Source organism: Protopterus annectens, chromosome 7.part1 (genome assembly GCF_019279795.1).
Source record: "Protopterus annectens isolate FY-2018-M chromosome 7.part1, PAN1.0, whole genome shotgun sequence".
Lineage (NCBI taxonomy): Eukaryota > Metazoa > Chordata > Ceratodontiformes > Protopteridae > Protopterus > Protopterus annectens.
Genome location: NC_056740.1, coordinates 103,564,520 through 103,587,618, shown reverse-complemented (window position 1 = coordinate 103,587,618; position 23,099 = coordinate 103,564,520). Strand labels below are relative to the sequence as shown.

Genomic DNA, 23,099 nt, shown 5'->3' with positions numbered 1-23,099 from the left:
TCCAAATACATGCAGAAGGTGTATTGAACACTCTAAACTTGCTGGAGATATAAGTGCACACATGTATATAGTACAGAACAATAATCGTGGCAGGGCTGTTCACCCTTGAAGTGTAAAATTTGGCTCTAGGTGATGGTCACTGCTGATGTAGCATTCCCAACGCAAAATACAAAATGGGTTTGATGCTGATGGACATGTTATAAGTCTCATTGTAAAGCCAGAACAAGAACAAGATTTCAAGCACTTGATGTGGGGATTGAAACTACAGCTTTCTGACTTTCCTAGGATCAAAAGTAAATACTCTGGCAGCTGAGACACTGACACTTACTGGGGAATTTGCATTTAGAAGTTTAAAAGGTATAGCACATAATTACATGTACCGCTGCTTGGGTGTTTGGCAGTCTATGTGATGCAAACAAATAATCACCCATATCGTTACTTTCTTTATTCATTTATTAACTTATTTTGAAAAATGCAATAGTACAGAACTATGATGATGGTTATAGAAACTGTATAATTTAGAAAAAATTTATTATTTTATAATGTGATGCACGTGTAACATATGCAGTAAAGTTAATATTACTATTTTCCTAAAAGCATGTCAATGATGATAAACATAGTGAATAATCACACATTTTCATTGGCCAGATCTTTGGAGACTTTGCTAATTATGTCATAGAAGCCTGTACATTACAATGTTTATATTTAAGTGGTTGGGCTAGTTACATATAGTGATGATAGCACACATGTCTTTTGGTAATCATGTACAAACACAATATAATTGATGTATAATTGCTGTATGTTTCAAAAGATTTATAACAAACAACTGTTTCTGCCATATTTTTCTCTAAAAATACGAAAGATATTAAAATTACTTACTGGTTTGTCAATTGTTCAGCTCCAACAAACAAGCTAATACGTGACAGACCTGTTCGAGTGCCAAGGAATGCAACTTCAACACCCTTATCAGAATTTCTAAAACATTAAGGAAAAAAAATTAGAACCTGCAACATGTACGAATTTTGTTTTATGACATGCATGGACATGGTTATACTCTTCAGAAATTACAAAGCACGGTATATACATGCATATCTTTATAAATGCAAGTAGTTGCCAAAGATAAAAGTCCACAAAAAAGCAAAATGTGTCCATACAAACATCATATGAAATATTTTTTTGTCTTATAAATGTTTACTTCTTCCTTAAAGCAGACATAGAACTGGAAATTGTGATAATTAAAAGAAGGGCTTGTAACTATCTGAAAACTAAATCCATTTTTTAAGGTACGTGAAAAATGTTCTCTGCAACCTAAAAGAACATTCACTTGAATGATAACTATAAAGGGATTTTGCCAACCTTTATCTGGTGAAAATATCATTTATGTAGGCTCCAAAACAAAATTTAATATCTGCCTGACAGTTTAGTTGCAGTTACTTAGTAGAGTTTGTATGTTCTGCTTCTTCTGAGATGGTTTTCTGCAGATTTTACAGTTTCCCCCACCTTTGAAACAATGCTGGTTGGCTGGTAACACTAACCTGCATACACACAAATGGGTTCCCTTCAGAATCTCAAACTACTTAAATCCCGAATTTCAGTAGCCTGAGACCAGAAGGGCGAAAGTGCTGAATACCAAAACCCCAGTAGCACGAAATTCAAAATCCCAAAGTTCAGAGATTTTGAATTAGCGGTTCTGGTGTTGCAGTGTGTGAGTGGGTGGCTGGAGATGTAGGTAAGTGTTTGTGTTTTACGGGTTTTGGGTAGGGGTTTTAGTATGTGTCTGTGTGTTTTGTTAGTAAGATGTGTGTGTGCATGGGGAATGTAGCTTGTGTGGTGGTGTTTTTGTGTGTTTGTCTGTGTAGTGTGACCTCAGAGTTAGTATATTTAAGTAGAGGTGGTGTGGGGGGCACAGCCCCCCACATGGGGGCAAGCAGGGGGGCTTGTACCCCTGCTTGTATGTAGGGTAGATGTTTGTTTATGTGAAGGGAGGTGTATGTTTTGTTTTTGTCTGCGGTATGTTTAGTGTAGAAGTCGCAATTTTAAATTTCGCGCTTCTGGGTATATTTACATGTTTGATTCTTACCACTTCCATTTGCCTGTACTATGACCCTGAGCAAGTCACTTAATTAGACAGTGCTGGTGAGTTGCAAATGATCTTGTCATCCAATGATCTTACATAGTTAAACAGATAAATCAAAAAAATGGTTAAGATTTTGTATGGGATATTATATGTAGTTGAGATGCAGGTGATGAAGGTGAAAGCTGCTTCTGCTTTCAGAAATTCAGATCATAATACAGCAGTATTTCCAGTATTATACCCCTTTTTCAGATAATGCAGTAAAGAGATCAAAATAAGATAAGAGACAATTATGCCATAATAAATCCTGAAATATAAAACGGACATTGAGCTATAGCACTCTTAGTTGAATGCCCAGAGACGAAGTTTATAAGTTTTACTCTAATTTAATTTGACTTGAGGATATATACATGTTCTCTGTCCAAATGGCTAAGGTAATCTCCATTGGTGGAACAAATAATTACTCTCTAGGTATAAAAAAAATTATGGTGTACAATAGGTCCAACAGGAAGAAATTTTAATACGCATTAGTTAAGAGTTAGTAAGTTAAACAATGTTATTAGGAAGATAAAGAATAGGTAGGAGTATTCATTTATTTATTTTATTTTACATTTGTTAATCGGGAAAAATCCGAATGGGCAGAGCTGCCCATTTTCAGTGGAGACCCAGGGAAAAAAGCTCCATACAGTAGTAGAATAGACAATATGTACGTGCTTGCTGTCATACAAGCATATATTATGGAGCTTGATCACTGCTAGCATCAAGGCAAAGAGAGCATTTTGAGTAGCCTAAAACCCTCACATGGAGGTGACATGAACACTCTTTTCACTACAAGGTTTACGTATGTCCCGCTCAACACAGACATGTACCCACATGTTAGCTAGAGATATTATCTCTGATACATCTACCTGCATGTGTTCTTTGTGTTGTGATGAACCTCTACTTCCATTTGAGACTCTGTCATTAGAGCAGTGGGATGGATGAGCCAGTGGACCACCATCCCTCTCCCTCCAGAATGGACATTCTCATTGTCAATGCCTGTGCCATCAAGTATCAGAGCTGCTAACTGAACTTGGCTAGCCTGGGCTGCAGTTAGAGTTCTGTGTTTTATAAATTAAGTGTACTATGCAGGAATTAGATTTAATCTTATTAAAATATATCAAATCATTCTCACTTTTTATCTACAATGAAGGACACCAAATACTGCTATCATGTGTAGTCAGGGATTGTTCAGCTGAGGAAATAAAAAAATCAGATGTTTCAGTAAATGTTTTTTGTCACTGTCCATCTACTTGAAGTGAAGGCGTTTCATCTGTATCTTTGCTATTTCAACTTAGTATGAAAAAAGTTGTTAGATTGTTTTAAATTATTTGATGATAGTGACTTTTCATTCAGAGATTTCTGCCTTCTGCTACACTTCCTTAAGTGCATAGGATTGTTACTGATAGAAAATGTGCATATATCTGCAACAAATTTAGTCTGCTATATTCCTTTAAAACTGCTGATTGCTTAAATTCAACTCGTTAGATTGAAAGTAATAGTAATATTCCAAACATGTTTTTATTTAATAGTTAAATGCTAAACTGAAAGTGTTTCAGTAAACTATGCTATACTTATGTCATGGGGATAGTACATTCTGCTTGAATACAGATTTGAAAAACCTGATTAGGGTGGTAGGCGTTATAATAACAATGGATAACGAGGATTACACATACATAATGTATTTATTACATGGTGCACATGGTGCCTGGGACCAGATGTAAAAAGCTCTACAGCCACATGGAGAGAATAACACGATCTCTGTAACAATCACTTCTAATAGTCTATATAATAGTGTGCACTGAAGCCACAAAGTGGTTATATCGCTACTCTCTGAAAATGGCATAGGTTGATTCATAAAACTATTCACTGCATATGCTACGAACCTGCAGCAGAGTTCATTAATATGTTATGGTAATGAGGGCATCAGTCGCAGTTGTATCCCTGTCTGTACACCACCATCCAGCTTAGTTGTCTCACATTGTTTCTGTCTGAGGTCTACCATGTGTCAGTGTACATCACTGCACCCATGTACACACACACACACACACACACACACACACACACACACACACACACACACACACACACACACACACACACACACACACACACACTGATGACTGCCATAGTTGCAGAAGTACAGTGTATCTGGTAATATATGTGTAGGGCAATCATGAATATCAGTACCAGCTCTGGATTAATTAGTCCACACTACTATCCCCCTAACTCTGTGCCTCTCCTAAACCCTTTACTCCATAATTCATGTTGCTTGCATACCACCCCTTTGCAATTGCATACTGTTTGATGAAGACTGCTCAGTGTTTTAAAAAAAGGGTACACAAAGATAGTAGTCAGTACATTACAACCCAGAGGTAGCCTCTTAACCTCTTAGTATTTTTTTTTTATTGAGAATATATTTCAATAAAGTGGTTTTCAATAACCTCAAAGAGGTTGAAAAGTGTAAGTCAGTGAATAGAAAATGTAGGCCTCCCATAATTATTGGTATTTAGTCCTCTAAGAAAACCCTTAAAATGAAAAAAAGGCATTTTTCTTTTCACAGAGATGCATGTTAGGACTAGATTAGAATTAAGGCGCTGCAATAATAAGCCTTTTGATAATTAACTGTCAGGGACAGTAGTGTTTCTTTTACATGAAGAAAGACACCTTTACTTCTTTTGCTAAGAAGGAAACTGTGAGGCTATATGTCCTAGAAATGTTAAAGATGATGCTCTTGAAATATTAAAGATGCGTTGTCCTATCTGAACAAATGTCCAATGATGACATCATATCAATATCTTTTCAAAATAATAAGATTTGGGTTTCATTGTGCTGGTTTCTTAAACTTCTAGCATTAGAAAGGGATACTGAGGGATGAATAATAAGAATAATTCTTTGTCTAACAATAATCTGAATGGATAATAAGTCCTTCCTAAAAATCTTCAACATACTTTGCGTCTCTTGATGCCTCTGTCCTGTTTCCCTAGTGACTAGGCCATTCTCAGCATATCTGTTCTACATATCCTACATACCATGTAATGTAATACAATTTAGTCCTAGTGTAAATAGATGACAGCTAAATCAGCTATTAAAGAAGCTGCACACATCAGCATAAGACAGGATATAATATGGGAAGGATGAATCTCAGTAATAGTTCTTGTAACTCAGCTGAATTAGTAGTTTCAAGAAAACCTAAAATATTACAGTTTATCATAGCCAGAGCATTTGCTATGGGTCATTTCATTCTGCCATGATCTCAGTTTTAATAAAACCTCTCTAATACGAAGAGCCTGACATTTCTCAAACACTAAACAGTAATATGAACCTTGTCAGTTCTCAAAACCAGGTTAGCTATCCCTCTCTAGAGTGCGATCCATGAAAAATACTGTCTTAGATAAAAGGACAGAAAAGTAACAATTCAATTTCACTTTTAAGTATATTATGTATTTATGTATGAATGTATTTATGCATTTATTTAAATGTATTTATTAATATTTGGTAACAAGTTGGTGCCAGGAAAAAAGGACCTTCTTCATCTATGACCCATGCTCTACAGATAACCAATACAATAATATTAGTACACATATGACATGTAAGCACTTACACTTGACAGAGTGGATGTTACAGGGAAGCATTAGATAAGCTCAGGTGTCTTATAAGGCCAAACGTTGAAGGTAGAGGGCTTCCCCTCTCCTTTAAGGACTGGTATTTTCCTGTAATGCCCAGGAACCATTGCAAAAGTGAAGAAGAAAGAGTCAGAGGCACTCACTCAGCTTCTTGAAAGGGACTCAGCTTCTTGAAAGGGACTCAGTGTATGGCATAAAATAAACTCTCTCAGGTTACAAGGTAAAGGCAGGGAGGTAAAGAAGACAGTCATTTGACACCTGTTATAAGAAAAGCCAGCAGAACAGCACAGGACATCAAAGACAGATAAAGGAACCCTTCAAGCAGGTTCTGAAAAAAGAAAACCTTACCGAAGCAGCATTGCCAATAGACTTCATGCTCATTTAGAAATACATTGTTTTGTAATATAATTTCTAGTAGCCCACATATACTTTCCACATCCTTATTTGGTTGGTTAGCTAGTATAAAGTTTCTGACTGCTTCTATAACAATGGTATAGAAATGGGGAGTAGCCATGGGCACTCCATGTGCCAATAGTTATGCAAATATAGTATTAGCCCAATGGGAATGCCAGTGGAGCAAAGATGAAAATAATATCTGGCAACAACATATACAATTCTATGGACGCTTTCTTGATGACATTCTTCTTATATGGAGAGGGCATGAAAGTTTGTTGCAGCAATTCATTCAATTTCTAACAACAACAACGGATTTCTTAAAGTTTGAAATCAAAATGTCACGGAAGAAAATAGAATTTCTGGATGTTAATATTATTATGGATGAGATCAAAGGATTGGAAACAGCCCTGTACAGAAAAAAAATTTTGAAAAAACATCTTTTACATAGATCTAGCATGCATCCAGACCATATTTTTAAAAATATTAAGGACAACCAGGTGCAAAGGGTCTCCAGATTGTGTAGCAGTGATAATATATTTTGAGAAGAAATACAAAGATTAATGAACAACTTTACAGTGAGAAGATATAAGGAAGAAAAAAATGGATGAAGACAAGCTTAGAGATATCCGAAGGAAGAAAGGGAGAGCATACTATTTAGCTAATATTGATAAAGAGAACAAAGAAAAGGAGCTGAACAGAAGAAAGGAAATAGTAAGATGTACTTTGATGTACAGTACAGATAATGTTATTATAAGAGAAACTATTAAGAAATACTGGCCTATACTAACAATGGACCAGAAGATAAAAGATAGTAGGAGAAAATCCTAGTTATACTTATAAAAATAAGAAGAACTTAAAGAGGCTCCTATGTGACATAGATAGGCAAGAGGCAAAGAATGTATCTATGCCAACAGGAACATTCAAATGTGGAAAATGCAAAGCATGTCAGTACATTATGAGCACAGATAGGTTTCAGCATCCAATGACAAATAAGGTTTACATCTTTCAAGAAAGAGCAACTTTTAACAGTGAGAATGTGATCTATTTAGCAAGTTGCATGGTATGTAAAGCATTCTATATAGGTATGACTAATAGAAAATTCAAAGAACGAGTATTAAGACATATACGGGACATTCATAATAAAATAGAGACTAATGCTCTTTATGTACATATTAAAGAAAATCCAGAGCATAACTTTAGATTTATGGTTATGGCACAGATTAAGCCTATGAAAAGAGGAGGTGATATAGTAAATACAACAGAAGAAATTGAGTTGCAATGGATAATTAATTTACGATCCAACCAATTCCCCGGACTAAATGCTATAGTCCCGCTTAAACCTGTTTTAAAAGAGAGGAAACTATGAGGGAAATGAATTATACATCTGCCAATGTAGCTCAGTCAGTTGAGCATTAGACCCTTATCCAGAGGCTCCAGGGCTCGATTCCTAGTCTGGGCACCATGGTGAAAGGAGAAGAAATCTCTAACCATAAATGAAAACAGTTGAATTTAAGTTTACTGTGCAAGAAGAAGTTTGGAAAACATTGAAACCAAGAGCATCAAAGGAATAAAAAGAGTGTAGTTTGCTTATTATTTTTTGGCCTATATGTTATAGTCCTCCTCAAGCTTGTTTAGAAAGAAAAGAAAATTAAGAGGGAGTTGAACTATGCATCTACCAATGTAGCTCAGTCGGTAGAGCATTAGACCCTTAAACAAAGGGTTCAGGGTTCTAGCCCTGGTTTGAACATTATGATGGAAGGAGAGTAAACCCCAAACTATAAATAAATTGAAATCAAGTTCATTGTGCATGTAGAAGTCTGGAAAATATTGAAATTTGAGCGCTAAAGGAATAGAAAGAGTGTTGTTCATCCATTATTTACATCAATTAGAAATGAGAAATGATGTGTTATGGAGATCAAAGACATTTGTTAGCGGAAATTTGTCAGCAAATAAAGAAAAGGCATTGAATCAGTAGAGAGTTTGGAATTAGTATGGGAGAAAAAGGAGAAGTGGTGTAATTTGCCAACCAATGGATTACATAACATTAAAAAACAATTAGGATAGCTTCTTAATAAGACTGAGTAAAGAGCTCTGTACAAAGTAAAAGTTGGATAGAATAACAGGAAACAGCAGTACATCTTCGAATATAAGCAAGCGCTCATAGTCAGAAAGAGACTTGATATTAAGAAGCAAGACACAAAATAAAAAAAGTTTTTGATTTATGATGTGAGTTAGCAAGTGCATTTATGTAGTTAAGTAAGTGCTATCAGTTTGAAAGAGCCCCGATGACATGGAAGTAACAGCATTTACAAGAAAGCGTTTGATCCTATGTTTTAAAACAAAGGAGAAAGCCACTGTACTTGTGGTTTACCTAATGAAGACAACCCGTGAAAGAGAAGAGGTTGTAGCTCTGTTACAGGCAGACAGACGCCTCCAATATAGAGGCGAAGTACATGAAAAATGCTATGCAGGGAGAATGATTAGTTTTTACAAAAGGCAAATAAGAACATGACATAAAAAGGTGGAGCCTGCATCTTGCAATAGGATACACACAAGCTATTGGAGCAAAAGAAAAAGAATAGCAAATTAAGTGAGAGAAAAGAATGAATAAACATTGGTAGATTTATTAAAACTTATTTGCATGGAAGAATGTAATTGGCTTCCAAGAAATAAGAACCAGAACATCGGATTGGATCACAAGTACATCAAGAATTAGCATATAGACTCCCATTGGTTGTGGGGGATGACTCTAAGTAAGCAGCATGAATATAAATAGAAGTAGCTGCAAATGTTAAGCAAATCTGAAGAAGGTTGACAAACCGAAAGCACTCATCTCTCTCTTTTGCGTTACAACGCTAACTTTCAAATGGTTAGGTTGTAGCTTTTATTTTGTTTTTTGTTTTAAATCATTTTAATAAATGTTCTTTTAAAGAAGAAACAATGAGAAGTGTCTTAACAAGAATTTTAACAGCAGTAGCCAAGAAGGAAAGCACCATTCTTTGAAAACATATTTTAGAAACAAAGTTTTTTCATTAGGGTACTTATCAGTAACATCTTCATTAACACGCCAAATTAGTGGGCAGGTGATGATTAGCAACAATATGGTGTGAGTCATACTGTGGCAAGAAAGATCTAAATACATCACTGGCAAATATTTCATTCATACTGCACAAGTGATTACATCCCAGAGAAATGGATGTCCTCCTAGAGGGAGGGCTGCATTGTTGTGGAAGTCAGGTTGGACACCAGGTCTTCTGTAAAATAAGTCCCAATGGTTATGACTACTGCAACAGCAATCTATACAAAAGAGTATATATAGTTGCTTCCATTCATATAATCCCATATCATCTGCTAGACTCTTATTAGGGGAATCAGTAAAGCCCTACAGAACACAAAACTGGTGTTTAGACTTGATACCTTGTAAAACTGTTCGGTTTGCTCTTTGTATAATAATTCAACATAGCTTTAAACTCCCATTTTTAACTCAGTGGATTATGATTCAGTTTCCAGTTATTAAAAACTTGCTATCAGTTCAAAATAACAGTGTCGAGAAAGTCAAATTGGGAGAAATGGTGAACCGCTAAATATCAACTTCCATGTAAAGAGTGAAAACATTTGTTATGATAGGAGAGACCTTATCACAGTTACTAGTTTCAGAAAAAAATAGATGTAGGAGTGCAAAGTGTTTTGTTGCTTTGAAAGCTATGGAACATTTAGCACTACTAGCAGTTTTACAGGGTGTGAAGACTAAATGCCAGTTTTGTCTTTTGTAGGGTTTACTGATTCTCCTAACAAGACAATAGCCAGAAGCTACAGGTATCTTTTTCTAACAGCTTCAAAAGTTGTGAAGCCTTTCCTTCCCTCTCTTTCTGTGTGGCAGTAAATGAAGTTTGGCAACAGACCAAGTTGTCCCAGGACATCTTCATGAGGGGTTAGATGGATGTTAGTGGGTGGTAAGTGAGTTGGGGTAGTGAAAGGGTTAAGTGAAGGGAGGATTGGGAGGAAATGAGATAAGGGTAGGGAGGGACTTAAGAGGTTTAGACAAGTGTAGCTGGTAAGCAATCACATTTTGGCGTGAACTTGCTACCCTCCCACCCTCCCTTTGTTTGTTGGGGATTGGGGTTTACCAGTTGGGGTAGGCAGAGAAGACCGACATGCTTTCCCTCTTCTGTTCCCCCTCTGGTGTATGGATGTTCATTTCAAGGAGCTAGGGAAAGGAAAATCAGCAGCTGGAGGGAGCTTGCTGAATGGATGAGTAAGCTGTGGTAAGGATGCTGCTATTTGGTTGAAGATAATTCAATGAATGGTGTATGAAGTGAGACTGGGACGCTGCTTCATAAGTAAAGTAAGCAAGCAGAGGTATGGATCCTGCTTACTGAGCAGGGTGAGTAGGTATGCTGCCCTGATTAGCATTACAAGGATGGCACGTCATAAAGTAAGCGAGCGAGGTATGGACGCTGCTTACTGGGTCAGGGTGAGCAGGTACTCTGCCCTGATTAATATTACAAGGATGTTTATACTGTGCTTAGAATCAATGATATTATGTTCAGTTGTAAATAATATAGTTGGTGAACAAAGCTATGTTATGGAAGTTTTAATAAACGTTGTCAAATGTTATTTGGTGTGATGTGTTTATTGAAGGGGACCGGGACAAGTTGTGTTTTGCAGCCGTCAAAACTGTTTAGCTTCTCAGCAATATTCTGAGATGATAATTTTGTATGCTATAGCATGAGAGTAGAACATGCCAGCTGAAAGCAATGCATAACAAAACTTGTTATGCACCTCAAAGAAATCAGTGAGGTACATAGCAAGCTTGTCATTTTCTCAGTTTTGGAGTGCAGTCAGCATGCTTTGTGTATTATAATATTATTTTTAGTATGTACATATTATTTCTCTTAACTTACAATAAAACAAATACAAATAAAACAGACTTTATTTAAAAGAAGACTTACTCTGATTTGTTCAGTGCTAAACTCGTCCAATATGCTTCTATTGGTGCAGTGACCACTGCATCAAATAAAACCTCTTGAATTAGCTCTTTGTCACCTGTGTGAGTAAATTAAGTATATATCAGTTTTTTTAAAATATCTTCTGAGTCTTTATAGACACCATATTTCCTATACAAGGAAATCAATAAATAGTCAATAGCTTGTGTATTACTGAATTTCTGTTTTAAATATTAACAATGTATTTTCATAATTTCTGTGTATGGAATCATATTTAAATGCTGTTTCAAAATTTATCAATACATTCTTTACAGTCATCTAGTGGAGCTGTTGACTGCTCTCAATAAATATGGATAGATGAGGTTGTTTTCAGTGCTGTTAATAAGATTCTTACTGTGACATATAATGCTTAAATAAAAAGTGATACTCTGCTCAAAGTTTGTTTTACTAAAAGTAAACAAATCTAAACACTTTTTTCTGTGGAGAACATTTAACAAAAATCTGTATCAAATTATATGCATGACAAACAGGTAGTGAAACATCTGGCTCCCTATTACTTCACCAGCCTTTCATTCCTTAGAAAGCAAGCTGATATAGAAAAAGTGATTAATTTGTTTCGAAGGCAGTTGTGTTTCATTGAAGAGCAAGCCTCTTAACATCCACAAGTAAAACACTTCTGCCTTTGTATTCCTCCATATTTATTAATTCCAAGACTGCCGCATCTTGTGAGAAGAATCATACCCCAAACACAGTGATCTAATTTAACAAATGTGCATTTCAGGCAACCATAATAAGCCATGCATTTGGTCATACATAAATGTCGGTTTTCTGAAGCAAGTAAACTATAATTTGCACTATGTCACATTTAGTCAAAGTGACATTTAAACAAAAGTGCCCCTTTCCCTTGATGTAACTGTGGTCCTGGAGGTGATCACATTTAGTGAGCTATATAGGAGACAACCCCACCCCCACGCATGAGAGTCAGTCATGGTTTGACCCTAAGCACACTCTCTCCACATAGGAGATTTTAAACTTTTTACTCTGCAATCTCATGGAGCAGTCCCATCAGGGAAAGAGAATTCACAAAAATCTACCACTTTTTATGAAATAAACACTTCAAAAAATATACATTTCAGGACAAGAATTGTCTTAATGTCTAAATATGAATAACTGGTGGCTGCAGAATACAATATTTATCAAATATGATGTAGAAAAGTGATTAATCTAAATAAAAAAGATTGAACACACACACAGAATGTGCAATTCATGCAAATGTAAGTTAGTATGTTACTGAAAGAATTTACTGAAGGATGTAACTACAAGAAAGAAATCTTTTTTATAAGACAATTGAAATACAGCAGTGGGGATATTTTTTTCATTTATTTTGCAGAAGGTTATTTTAGGATACAGTACAAAGAACTCAATTACTATACTTGTACAATGTTTGGTAAGTATGCAATGCAACATTTGTAGTATTAGTAGTATGCACTGTCATCCTAGATATGGCAGTAGAGTTTCAGTAGTTCATGTTGATGTTGACAGGCAAATCTCATTTTTCACAAGTTTTGTAAAGATTTTAAAATGAACAATGAGCCATCTGGAAATGTTTAGTACAATGATGGGCATTTTCTTTCCTCTGTCTTGCAGGAGTTGCTTCATTTGCCCTAAATATGCATGCAATCTGCCTAATATGGCTTTTATTATATTGTTACTTTGAGTGGTTCTGAATAACTATAACACTAATTCATATATCTGAGAATATACTGCAGTACTAGTTGGATATAGAGTCTTAGCATGGTATCAGCTGTATATCCTAATTATTTTCTGCTGTCAACAAAAACCCATAAACAAACATGAAATGGTTTTGTAATGTTTAGGCTGAAAATCTTTGAAATTCTTGGTGGCTTTGAGTTCTCTTTGGTCTATAAGGATGCTGAGTACAGAAATGTATGTTTAGATGATGAGTTTCTGAGTTACAGATGTTTATGTCCATTAGAGATAATTTGTAGGATCATCATATTAACTGAGTGGGGAAAATCTGAACATCAAGGATAGATGGGGTTATGCAGGAATTCTTCACAAAGAATGTTTAACAGCAGTTCCAGATTGTACTGAATACAATAACCAAACACAGTAGCAGTTGTATGTGAATATAGCCAATAACCAGATAAATTAATACATAGATAAATAAATGTTCAGGTCAGTCATTGATTTGGAGCAAGCAGCCAGTAGTGGAAATCACAATAAGAAAATTTATAAAAAAAATAGGTGCTTTTATCCACAATTATTATTGGACTTCAAGACTAAGAAAACAGTGTATTGCCTACAGTTTAGATAACACATAATGCATAACCAATCAAATGAGGCAACTGATTTAAAGGTATGTCACAAATGAATACTATAACACAGACAATAGGTTTTGTTGTTTCTGACAGTATGCTAGAAATCTGCTGCTCAGTTTTTGCATTTTAATACATTGATCAAGAATGCACACTCCTGGGATCTGCTACAAAAAGTGATGGGCACAGAAAGTTGGTGATTTCAGCCATTGCACACACAAATAGTTCATTTGTTAATATTCTGGAGCATGGTAGAAAACTTTGGCAAAATCAATTCTGATAAGTGGTATACTCTCTAGGAATTATTTTAAATTATCATACACTATAGGCATTTTTTGCAACATTATACCACTACCAATCAACTCTCCCATGGCTAATTAGACTATTTGTTCCCCATTACTGAGGAAAAGTCAACTTGGGGAGGGGGGGCTATCATTAAAGCAGCTACTGTGAAGGTTAATGTTTTATTTTTTTTCTGCTAATTCTCTTACATTCCCATGAAAATTTGGATAGCACAAGGGAAAGGATCATCCAGCTGACTGACCATGAAAAGCAATCCCCTTCTTTCTGCAAGGAATAATTCCACCTTGCAACACAATCCATTTATCCTGCAGCACAGGAGTTGGTTTCCCCAGTGTTCATTAATCAGTGTGCCCCCCCAAGTATATATGCCACTACATGGGTCAAACTCAGGGTTCTATCCTTCAAAAACCCAGAGCCACACTACTTTAGGAATGAAAATTCAGTACAATTATTCTCTTCATGCAGTCTCCAGGTGTGCAGTTCATAGGAATTAACTTTCAGGAAGACTGTTCGCTGAAATTCTCAATATGGTTATTTATTCCATATGGATCACACCCCCACCAATATCTCACTAATTGACAGAGATCCTGATAAAGCTGCAAGTATTTCAGCTTTCAATCTACTTGCAGACAATTATCTTCTACACAAGTCAAGAAGTAGAAGAACATCACAACAAATGATTATCTAGCAAGTTTTTGGTCCCCCTTTCCCTTTGTTGTAGTATTTCACATCAGTGATTGAATATCATAACACCATTCAATGTTGTGGCCTTCTTATTCTTCTAATGTTTCATATCTTCTTCACTTGGCCTTCACAACACTCTGCCTCATCTTTATTCTAATTCTTCTTCTATGTTTGTCTTTATTTAAATTTTTACATTCATTTATATTGTTCTTGTGTTTTGAAAGGTTTGATTTATTGATCCTTTCTATAAATTAAAGTTTTAATCCATCTGCATAGGTCTTCCTTCTTTGGTTTATCTGGGAGCCCAGTTTAATTTGGTCCAAACTAAATCCAAATAGTAGTTTCCCTAATTATAAAGCATACTGTATTATGAAGTACAACAAGTACTACCAGAAGTTTCTTCTTCAAAGAGAATAATCCAGACAGGTTGGCCCTACGGAGACAGAAGGTTCTAGGGGGCCAGAGGATTGCCACTAATGATAAGTAGCATAGATTTTAAAAATGCTACATTTTGTATCATAATATCATCTCCTTGTCCTTATGATATGATGTGATCTTGCTTTAATCTCTGCTGTCTTTTTATAATTTCTCATCTGTTTTCCTGCTGGATTCTCTTTTACATTCCAGACTACTTCTTTTTTCATTTCTATGATAATACTACAAACATTCAGTTACTGCCACACCGCAGTACACAAAATTAATAAATGTTTTTATCTAAACAAAAGTATCAGCTTTGACATGCATGGGCCATGCTTGGCTGTACTCAAGGTTTCTAATGCATTACAAAAATGGAGCAACTAGTCATTTTAAAAATGGCACATTTTTGAGAGAGCATGAGTAATACCCATGTTAAACTTTTGAATCTGAAAGTATTTCCCACCACCAGCTTAAACCAGAATATAGTTTACTATGTTCAGAAATACAATGTCTAGCTACTAGTTCCTCTTATCATATCTTATATTATATTATGGAATTCACATAACCCCACTAGCAGTTTCTCTTTCAAGGAAAATAATACAGCAGGTTGGCTCTTGGGGGGCAGAATGGTTTGGGGGCTAGAGGATTGCCACTAATGGTAAAAAACATAATTTTAGAAAGTTCTTTTTTATATTCTAATATCATTTCCATGTATTGTGAAGGTATTGAGTTCCATTATACCATATTATAATAACATGACAGCTAGACTAGAAGACTGGCATTCTAAGTCACTATACTGTGAGTTTCAAGTCCACTGCTTAATTATAATTTTCAACTTACGGCATCAGTCCCAATATCTTCGTATCTCTATCTATATGTCATATATGTAAATGTATGTACTCTATATCTATATGGCTCTACTTCACATACCAGAAATACAACATAACCAAAGACCAGATGACCAACATAAGAACGCCAAAACTTCAAATAAATGAACATCCACATAGCCAAAAGGTTTTCCAGGGTAAGTAACCATGGGGCCAACAAGGGGAGATTCACCCTATTTCCCATAGTAGTGCAATCCCAATAGTTGATATATTTAATTGGGGGGTGTTGGGGGTGCAGCCCCCCACATTGGGGGGTGTGGGGGATGTAGCTCCCCACCTGGGTAGGTTATAGATGGTGAGGTGTGTTCTCCATGAGTTTTGGACCAGTGTTTACTTACCCTCTGAAACCTTTTAACTATGTGGATCTTCGTTTATTTGAAGTGTCAGTATTCTCGTCTCAGTCATCTGGTCTTCAATTATGTGGTATTTCAGGCATGTGAAGTAGACCCATCTATATCTATATCTATAGATACACACACACACACACACACACACACACACACATACTAGTCTAGTTCAGAAGACTGACAGATCAAAAGACTGAATCACAAAAGACTGAAATTCAAAATACTGAACACATTTTTAATGCAGGGGGCAAGCCCCCCTGCACCCATTATGTGGAGGGCTGCACCACACACACACCCTTCTAACTATATATACCAACTCCAAGATTGTACAACAGTGGAGAAGGGGAAAATTCCATCATTCAGTATTTTGAATTTTCAGTCTTTTGGGATTCAGTCTTGGGTTTTCAGTCTTCTGAAGTAGCCCCATATATACAGGCTCCCTTCAGAAACTCGAAATCCTAAAACCTTGAAATTCATATGGTTGAGACCATATATTTGAAGTTTTAGAACTTTTAAATTCGGAACAGAGATCTGCATACAGCGCGGAACAGGAGATTTCCCTTTTCCTTGCTGTAGTGCAATCTCAGAGTTGGTATATTTAAGTTGTGGGGGTGTGGGGGGTGCAGGGGGGCTTGCCTCGCTGCAGAAACGTTGAAAAAGTTTTTCTATTTTGGATTTATTTCAGAATCTCAACATTCTGAAACAATGATCTCAATCATATGAAATTCGATCTTTCGAATATTCGAGATTCCGAAGTGAATCCATATATACATATCTGTGGGTTCCAGTAACTTTGCTGAATGACACGTTAGTCGACATCTGTTCAATCAACACAATTTGGTTTATTAAACAGATGGTCGGCGGACAGGGGTGGGTGCAGATACCTGCATGGGGGTGCAAGGCAGTCTTGTCCTCTTTAAAAATGTATGCTTTCTTTGTATTTTTTTTTTAAGTTTTGTATGAGCCAAGATAAATTCTCAGTAGTGTGACTACATACATACTTGTCAATCAATTTGTTTTGACTTTATGTACGTCAACATAAATGGCATTCAATCTATTTATAGTACTCTTTATGCCTCCTTGTATTCCTCACACAGAATGTGTACCATAAATGGCCCACTGAAAGAAGGTCCCTTTGGCAGACCCAGGGCATGCTGAAGGGCTTTCATTGTTCAGTACATATGGAAATGCTTGTGGATCTGACATAATGAGCTGCAGACAGTTGCATAGGAAAAGAAAGTCTTGTCTGCCCTGCTCACCTTGCTATGACTGCAGACTTCAAGAAAAAATATTTAGAAAAGCAGATATATTGTGGATGACTGAATATATGTTTACTATTCCAAATTATATCTCATATTTTCATTTTTGTATGCATGTTTTTATTTTTCTTGGTCTGAACTTGGCCTTATTCAGCTGTAGCTTGAATGATTATGTGCCTGTTTAGAATATGCTGCTTTTGCAGTTATATTAGGATTTATTATTATTTTATTAATAGCCTTTTTTATTAAGGATTGTTTCTGCGAAAAAGGATGGGGTGATTTCTGATTGAGCAAGGAATGCAAACATATGTTTAAGCTATAATATAGGTGTTTTACACTTTTTTTTCTGATGCACAATGACAATAGCTGGCAGTGACACCATGGAGAGTATTGGCACATGAAGGATTAACTGGAAATCAGGTCACTAATGGCTGGCATTTGAAAGATAATGTAGTCATCACAGGATCAGACAATATACTTGGAACTTCATTATAGAAGTGTTAGAGGTTTGGCTATCATCTGCCCTGCTCTCAGCAAATCAAACCTTTGGCCATTTCTTCCCCATCACAGGGGTGAAGGTCAGCTGGGATGGGTCATTATTTAGACAGATATTATAGGTGGTTTGTGCCTTTTCTTTGCAAGTGTTCCTAACCTGAAACAAAGTTAGCACAGTACCATGCTAGCTACATGCAATAGGCTGAATGTGATTGACTTTGCTTCATCTCTGTAAGGGGTGTCCCTTTAAATAACCATGCCCTTTAACTCAAAGCACAGGAGGTGGATTCTGCAGTCCCATTAAATTAAATTAAATTGGGCATTGGAGCAGCACAACTCGCCTATCCCACTGGGCCATGCCCTTCACGCTTCCTACTCCTTGCCTGGCCTCATCAGTGCCAGCGTTGCTTATTAAACCTCAGTTACCTGGGTCGCAATCAGGACTCCATCCCTCTGTACAACAGTGTCAAGCAGTGCCGAGTGCTCTCATTGCAAAATAACTGGAATCTGTACCTTGGGAATTTTATGTTGCATTTTGATAAAAGATAAAGCTTGCTACTTCATAGATATGATCTATTGTTTGTGTTTTCTGTTATTTTTCAGATTGTTTTGCTATATCTATTTACCTTTTGTCCTCTGATTTTTTTCTGAAATTGCTATGATATTTTTATTTGTATAACTGACCCTTTTTTATTTAGTTATTGCTGGCAAAGATTATGACATCTAGATGACTCCTAGGAGGAGTAGTTCTTGAAAAAACATTCAGATGGGCTCTGCTGACCAAACCGAACTTTTGCTTTGTCTGATTTTCATGGAGGACTTCCCACTCACCTTTATAGTTTCTCTTTTACCCCCATATTAAGGACTTCCCACAGTTGCCAGGCAGTTGCAGACCACAATCATCCCCATCTCCAGTTTAATTAATTCTAAGATCAGCAAACCAAGTGTAAGTTATAGCAAAAGGATAGTGAAAGCCTCATTTAGTCAGCTGGCCTTATAAAATGGCCATGGAAGGCTATTTTTTGACTTATTGGTCAGCTTTTTGTCAGTGTGGTCTTTTTTTCAGAAGGCATAAAAATTCATCATTAATATTTATTTATTTTTTTGCTTGCTGATTAGCTTTAACTATGTTATTCATGTTTGCACTCAGAAATAACTTGCATGATTTTGAGTTATACCATACTGTCTGGAAACATACACAAAATTATGACTAACACTGCTACACTACCATCAATAAAGCAGAACACAGAAATTCATAAGGCATTTGTATTAGTTTATATCATGCAGTTATTTTAGTGAATACTGGGTTTACAAAAAATGCTGATGTTGTGGACTGCTTGTGCATTGTGTTTATGACTCTTGCAGGTGGGTAATATATTACTTTTGTATGTATCTCAATCAATACCATGGTGCTTACTTCAAAAATTATATGGGGAAAAGGAGCAAAGATTAGGAGGTGGACCGACAGCTAGACAAGCAGACTGATAGATATGTAGGCATGGGTGCATGGATAATAAAATGTCTACAGTTTTGTATAGGCTTGACAAATCCAGCTTTAACCACATCTGTGATATTGGAGTTTTGAATCAGTAATGATGCAGTCTGGCAAACATTCAAAATGTATAGCTGTTTTTAAGATCGCTCAGATCTACTAAATACAAGTCTCCCAGTTTATGTATGCTTAGGTGAAGTCAGAAGTAATACAATAGCTGTGGTGTGTGCCTACCCTAATATTTAAAAGCAATTAAATAACTGATTTAAAGGACTTTTGTAGGTAATATGGTTCACATCATAATGTCAACTTATTCTTGATATTCCTGCTTAAACACTGGGGATGTAAATTTAGTAAAACTACTCATATTCTTTCTGGAAGAACAGTGGATGGTGCTGAAGAGGTTATGCAGACCTCCTAATGGGCTGAAGTTGATCTGTTCTGCAGATGCTGGGTAACAGATGTAGCTTTGATGTTTGTTAAAGGATGACAAATTGTTTGACAAAGGACTGGACAAACATCAAAACAATTTATGATACAAAGCCTTTTGAAAATGTGTACAAGCTGCTGTTACTATTGAGGTTAGATGAACACATTCTACAAACTCAGTAGTCAGACTTAGTTAAACAATGCACAATAACATAGACTCAAACTGTACAGAAAATTAAACATTTTTAGATAGCAGGCGAAACTGAGGCATTGTGCATTTTGTCTTCAGGGTTGACAGACAATTTAACACATTCACCTTTGATGCTGGAAGACCAGAAGGCTGTGGCTTCTATTTCTATTTGAGGTGACTGGATTGCTGACACTGCAGTGTAGAATTAGAGGGTTGCTAGCCTCCAGAGTGTATTGTCTTTTGGATGAGATATTAAACCATGGCCCTACCTACTTGAGTTGTTTGGAGTAGAGCTGGATGTAAAATATCTGACGGCATCTATTGAAAAGAGTACAGGAAGTTCCGTGATGGCCTGGCCAAGTATCTCTTAGTAATAGAAACACCAACTTTGGTCTCCCTGAAAAGAGGTTACTAGTTTACTGCTACTATACTAGTCAACAAAAAATAAATAAAACAATAAATAGGTACATAAATATACACGAGATTTCCACCCACACAAATGACCTGCAAGGTTTAGGCACTATAATACATCAGACACTTGGACTTGCTGTGAACTGTCTTAATCTGATAAATATTGGCTATTGCTGATATAAGTCATTGCATTATTTAGGTATACAAAACAAAAGTACAGTTTTGTAAAACAGTCACTAAGTCTAAAAGTTCTAAACTATTGAAAACATATATCAATATGTTTATTCCAAAAAGCCATAAGGAATACTGCTACGATTCTCACATATCCATAATTTCCCATTGCAGTTATAGTCTATGAAATGGAAGTGAGTGATGTCTGCATGCCAGAGCATCTAAGTATTTCAGGTTATATTGGTATCCACTGGCCTAATCATCAATGAGAAAGGTAAAACCAAGGAAAAGGGTGAAAGAAAGGTCATAAGAACAGCTACCAAAAGTAAGCAAGCCAAGGCATTGCTAGACATATTGAAATAACATATATTAAGACAATTTGAGCCATGTGTGACTCTTTCTGCCAGGATATACTAAGGTGATGACTGCTGTGGATTAAATAGTAGTTATCATCATAAAAACATAGTTTGTCATGTGCTAGCAATGAATATCAGCAGATATTTTGCAGTGAGAATTTTGGTATGCTACTGCACAGATGCTTCACAATATGACAAAAAATAAAAATTTATCAAACTGAAAGGCATGGTTGCAGCTAAGGCGGTCCTAAGCTGCAAGTGTCCTAATTTTGTAAAATGCCATTGTTTGTCATATTTATTTTACAAAAATGATGTTGCTTTATATTTTTCATGTTTGTCTATCTTACAGGAGTAAATTGCAGACAAATTATTTCATGTGCCATCATCATGAGCAACTCTTCTGACGTACTATGTATATTGCTAGGACAGTTACTACACAGAACAATAGGTAGTTGAGCAAAATACAGTAAACTCTTAGGTAACCGGAACTCAAGCAACCAGAAAAAAAAATCAAAGAAATACAGTACGAATTTCATGTTGCACTTTGTTTCCCCCCCTGCAGAAACATAGCTTACGTTTTTAGAGTTTTGGAGTTTTAAAAAGGAAGATAGGAATACATTCCCTCTCGCCCCAACCTAAGAAGAAGTCAAACCAAACAAAAGGTATAGGGTACGATATTAGTCAGGCCTATTATTAATAGTAACTCTCAAGCAACCAGAAACTACAGTTATCCGGCATCTACCAATCCCCATGGGTACTGGTTAACTGAGAGTTTACTGTAAAGCAGAAAGCAATATGGCAGGCAGCTATGGTTGCAATAAATGGTTTTCTCACATGGGGATGCAGGAAGACTTGCCTCTTGCAAAAAAAAAAATGTTTTTCTTTTTTATGGTCCGAGGCTGTGACTTGGAGCACACCCGTTACAGTGATATTTTTTATTGTTTAACTTTTTTTCTGGTTGATGTTTTAGTGTCTTGCTATAGAAGTTTATAATTAATTCAGTAACTCTCTCTCTGAAAATTGTAATGGATTATGGATTGCCAAATATGATATATAAATTAAACTTACAAGATAGGTACAGAAGTAGAGCAAAACAGAACAAAACCTCATCCTCTGTCTGCAACAGGGTTAGCAGTGCCAAACAAGTGGTCAATCTTAGGAATGGCTTTGTCAGTTGTATTATTACTTGCTCTTACGACTGGCTTAGTTTGCTGTTCAGCTGATAGGTTTAACTTTGACATCAGTGTGTAAATATAGGACGATTCTCATGCAAGGTATTTTTTCAGATATTGCAGAGCCAGCCTTAATGACAGATGAACTAGGTGTCAACATAGGGTGCCATTGTGTTTTTACTGAAAAAGGGCACATCACTTAAAAGGCTGCAGCATGTTTTGTCTTGCTTTAGAGATGTCTACACTAAACTTAACTTTATGTACATCTCTTCCTGCCAGAGACATTTCCTGGTGTTGCAACAGCATGTAATTTTCATGTCACTCAGCAGATTCTCCAGTGTGAGTGGCTGCTGAACTGTTACGTCTTCTGTCATCAGAGTCGGATTAATGACACAAACACAGGAAAAAAAAACCTGTCAGCATGCTTGTGACATGAGCAGATTAGCAGGCAGAAGAGATTTATTCAGCCAGTAAGTGCATCTGTATTTTTACTGCATATGAAAGAGGGAACTTATGAAACAATCCTACCCAAGAAAGGCTTGTACAATGACTCAAAACTATATGCTCAGAAGTTGAGAAAATAAATAAATGTTTTGTTTAGACTGTCAGGCAGAAACAAGACAACAAGCTTTACAGAAGAACATAGATTACTAAATATTTAAGCTTCCAGTTTTAATTGGGTTGTGTGGAACGTCTTCATATCTTTACAGCCAAAATGAGTGACATACAAGAATGCCACTGAGTTATAAATACTGATGATGATATCTTAATAATGGGGAACATTACTTTATTATAATCACTATAAAGATAGAATCTCTGCAAGGGCACAGCATACTGACTTTTAAATTAGCCTATACAGAGAGATGCTATATGAATAAGGCAGTCACATAACTTTATTATAGCTCAATCAAGTTTAAGGTTTTCTGCTAAGGAATGTATTGCTTATCCTTTAGTATGATCTTTTTTTCAAAGAAGAAAGAATTGCTATAAGACATTTTTTTGTGGTGGGGTGTTCCTGACTAAAACAGATAAAGCACAACTGTTGAGGTGACATATAGGGCAATGT

At 36.1% G+C, this 23,099-nt stretch overlaps 1 protein-coding gene across 1 annotated transcript in view; it reads right to left on the bottom strand.

Moving 5' to 3' along the window:
* Positions 1-23,099, bottom strand: part of CACNA2D3 (calcium voltage-gated channel auxiliary subunit alpha2delta 3) — a 2,619,084-nt gene that overhangs the window by 1,223,504 nt on the left and 1,372,481 nt on the right. Inside the window, exons 16-17 of the mRNA XM_044078472.1 lie at positions 11,088-11,181; positions 880-975 (exon numbers count right to left, since the gene is read on the bottom strand). Coding sequence (XP_043934407.1) covers positions 880-975; positions 11,088-11,181 — 190 coding nt within the window. The remainder of the gene's footprint in view (positions 1-879; positions 976-11,087; positions 11,182-23,099) is intronic.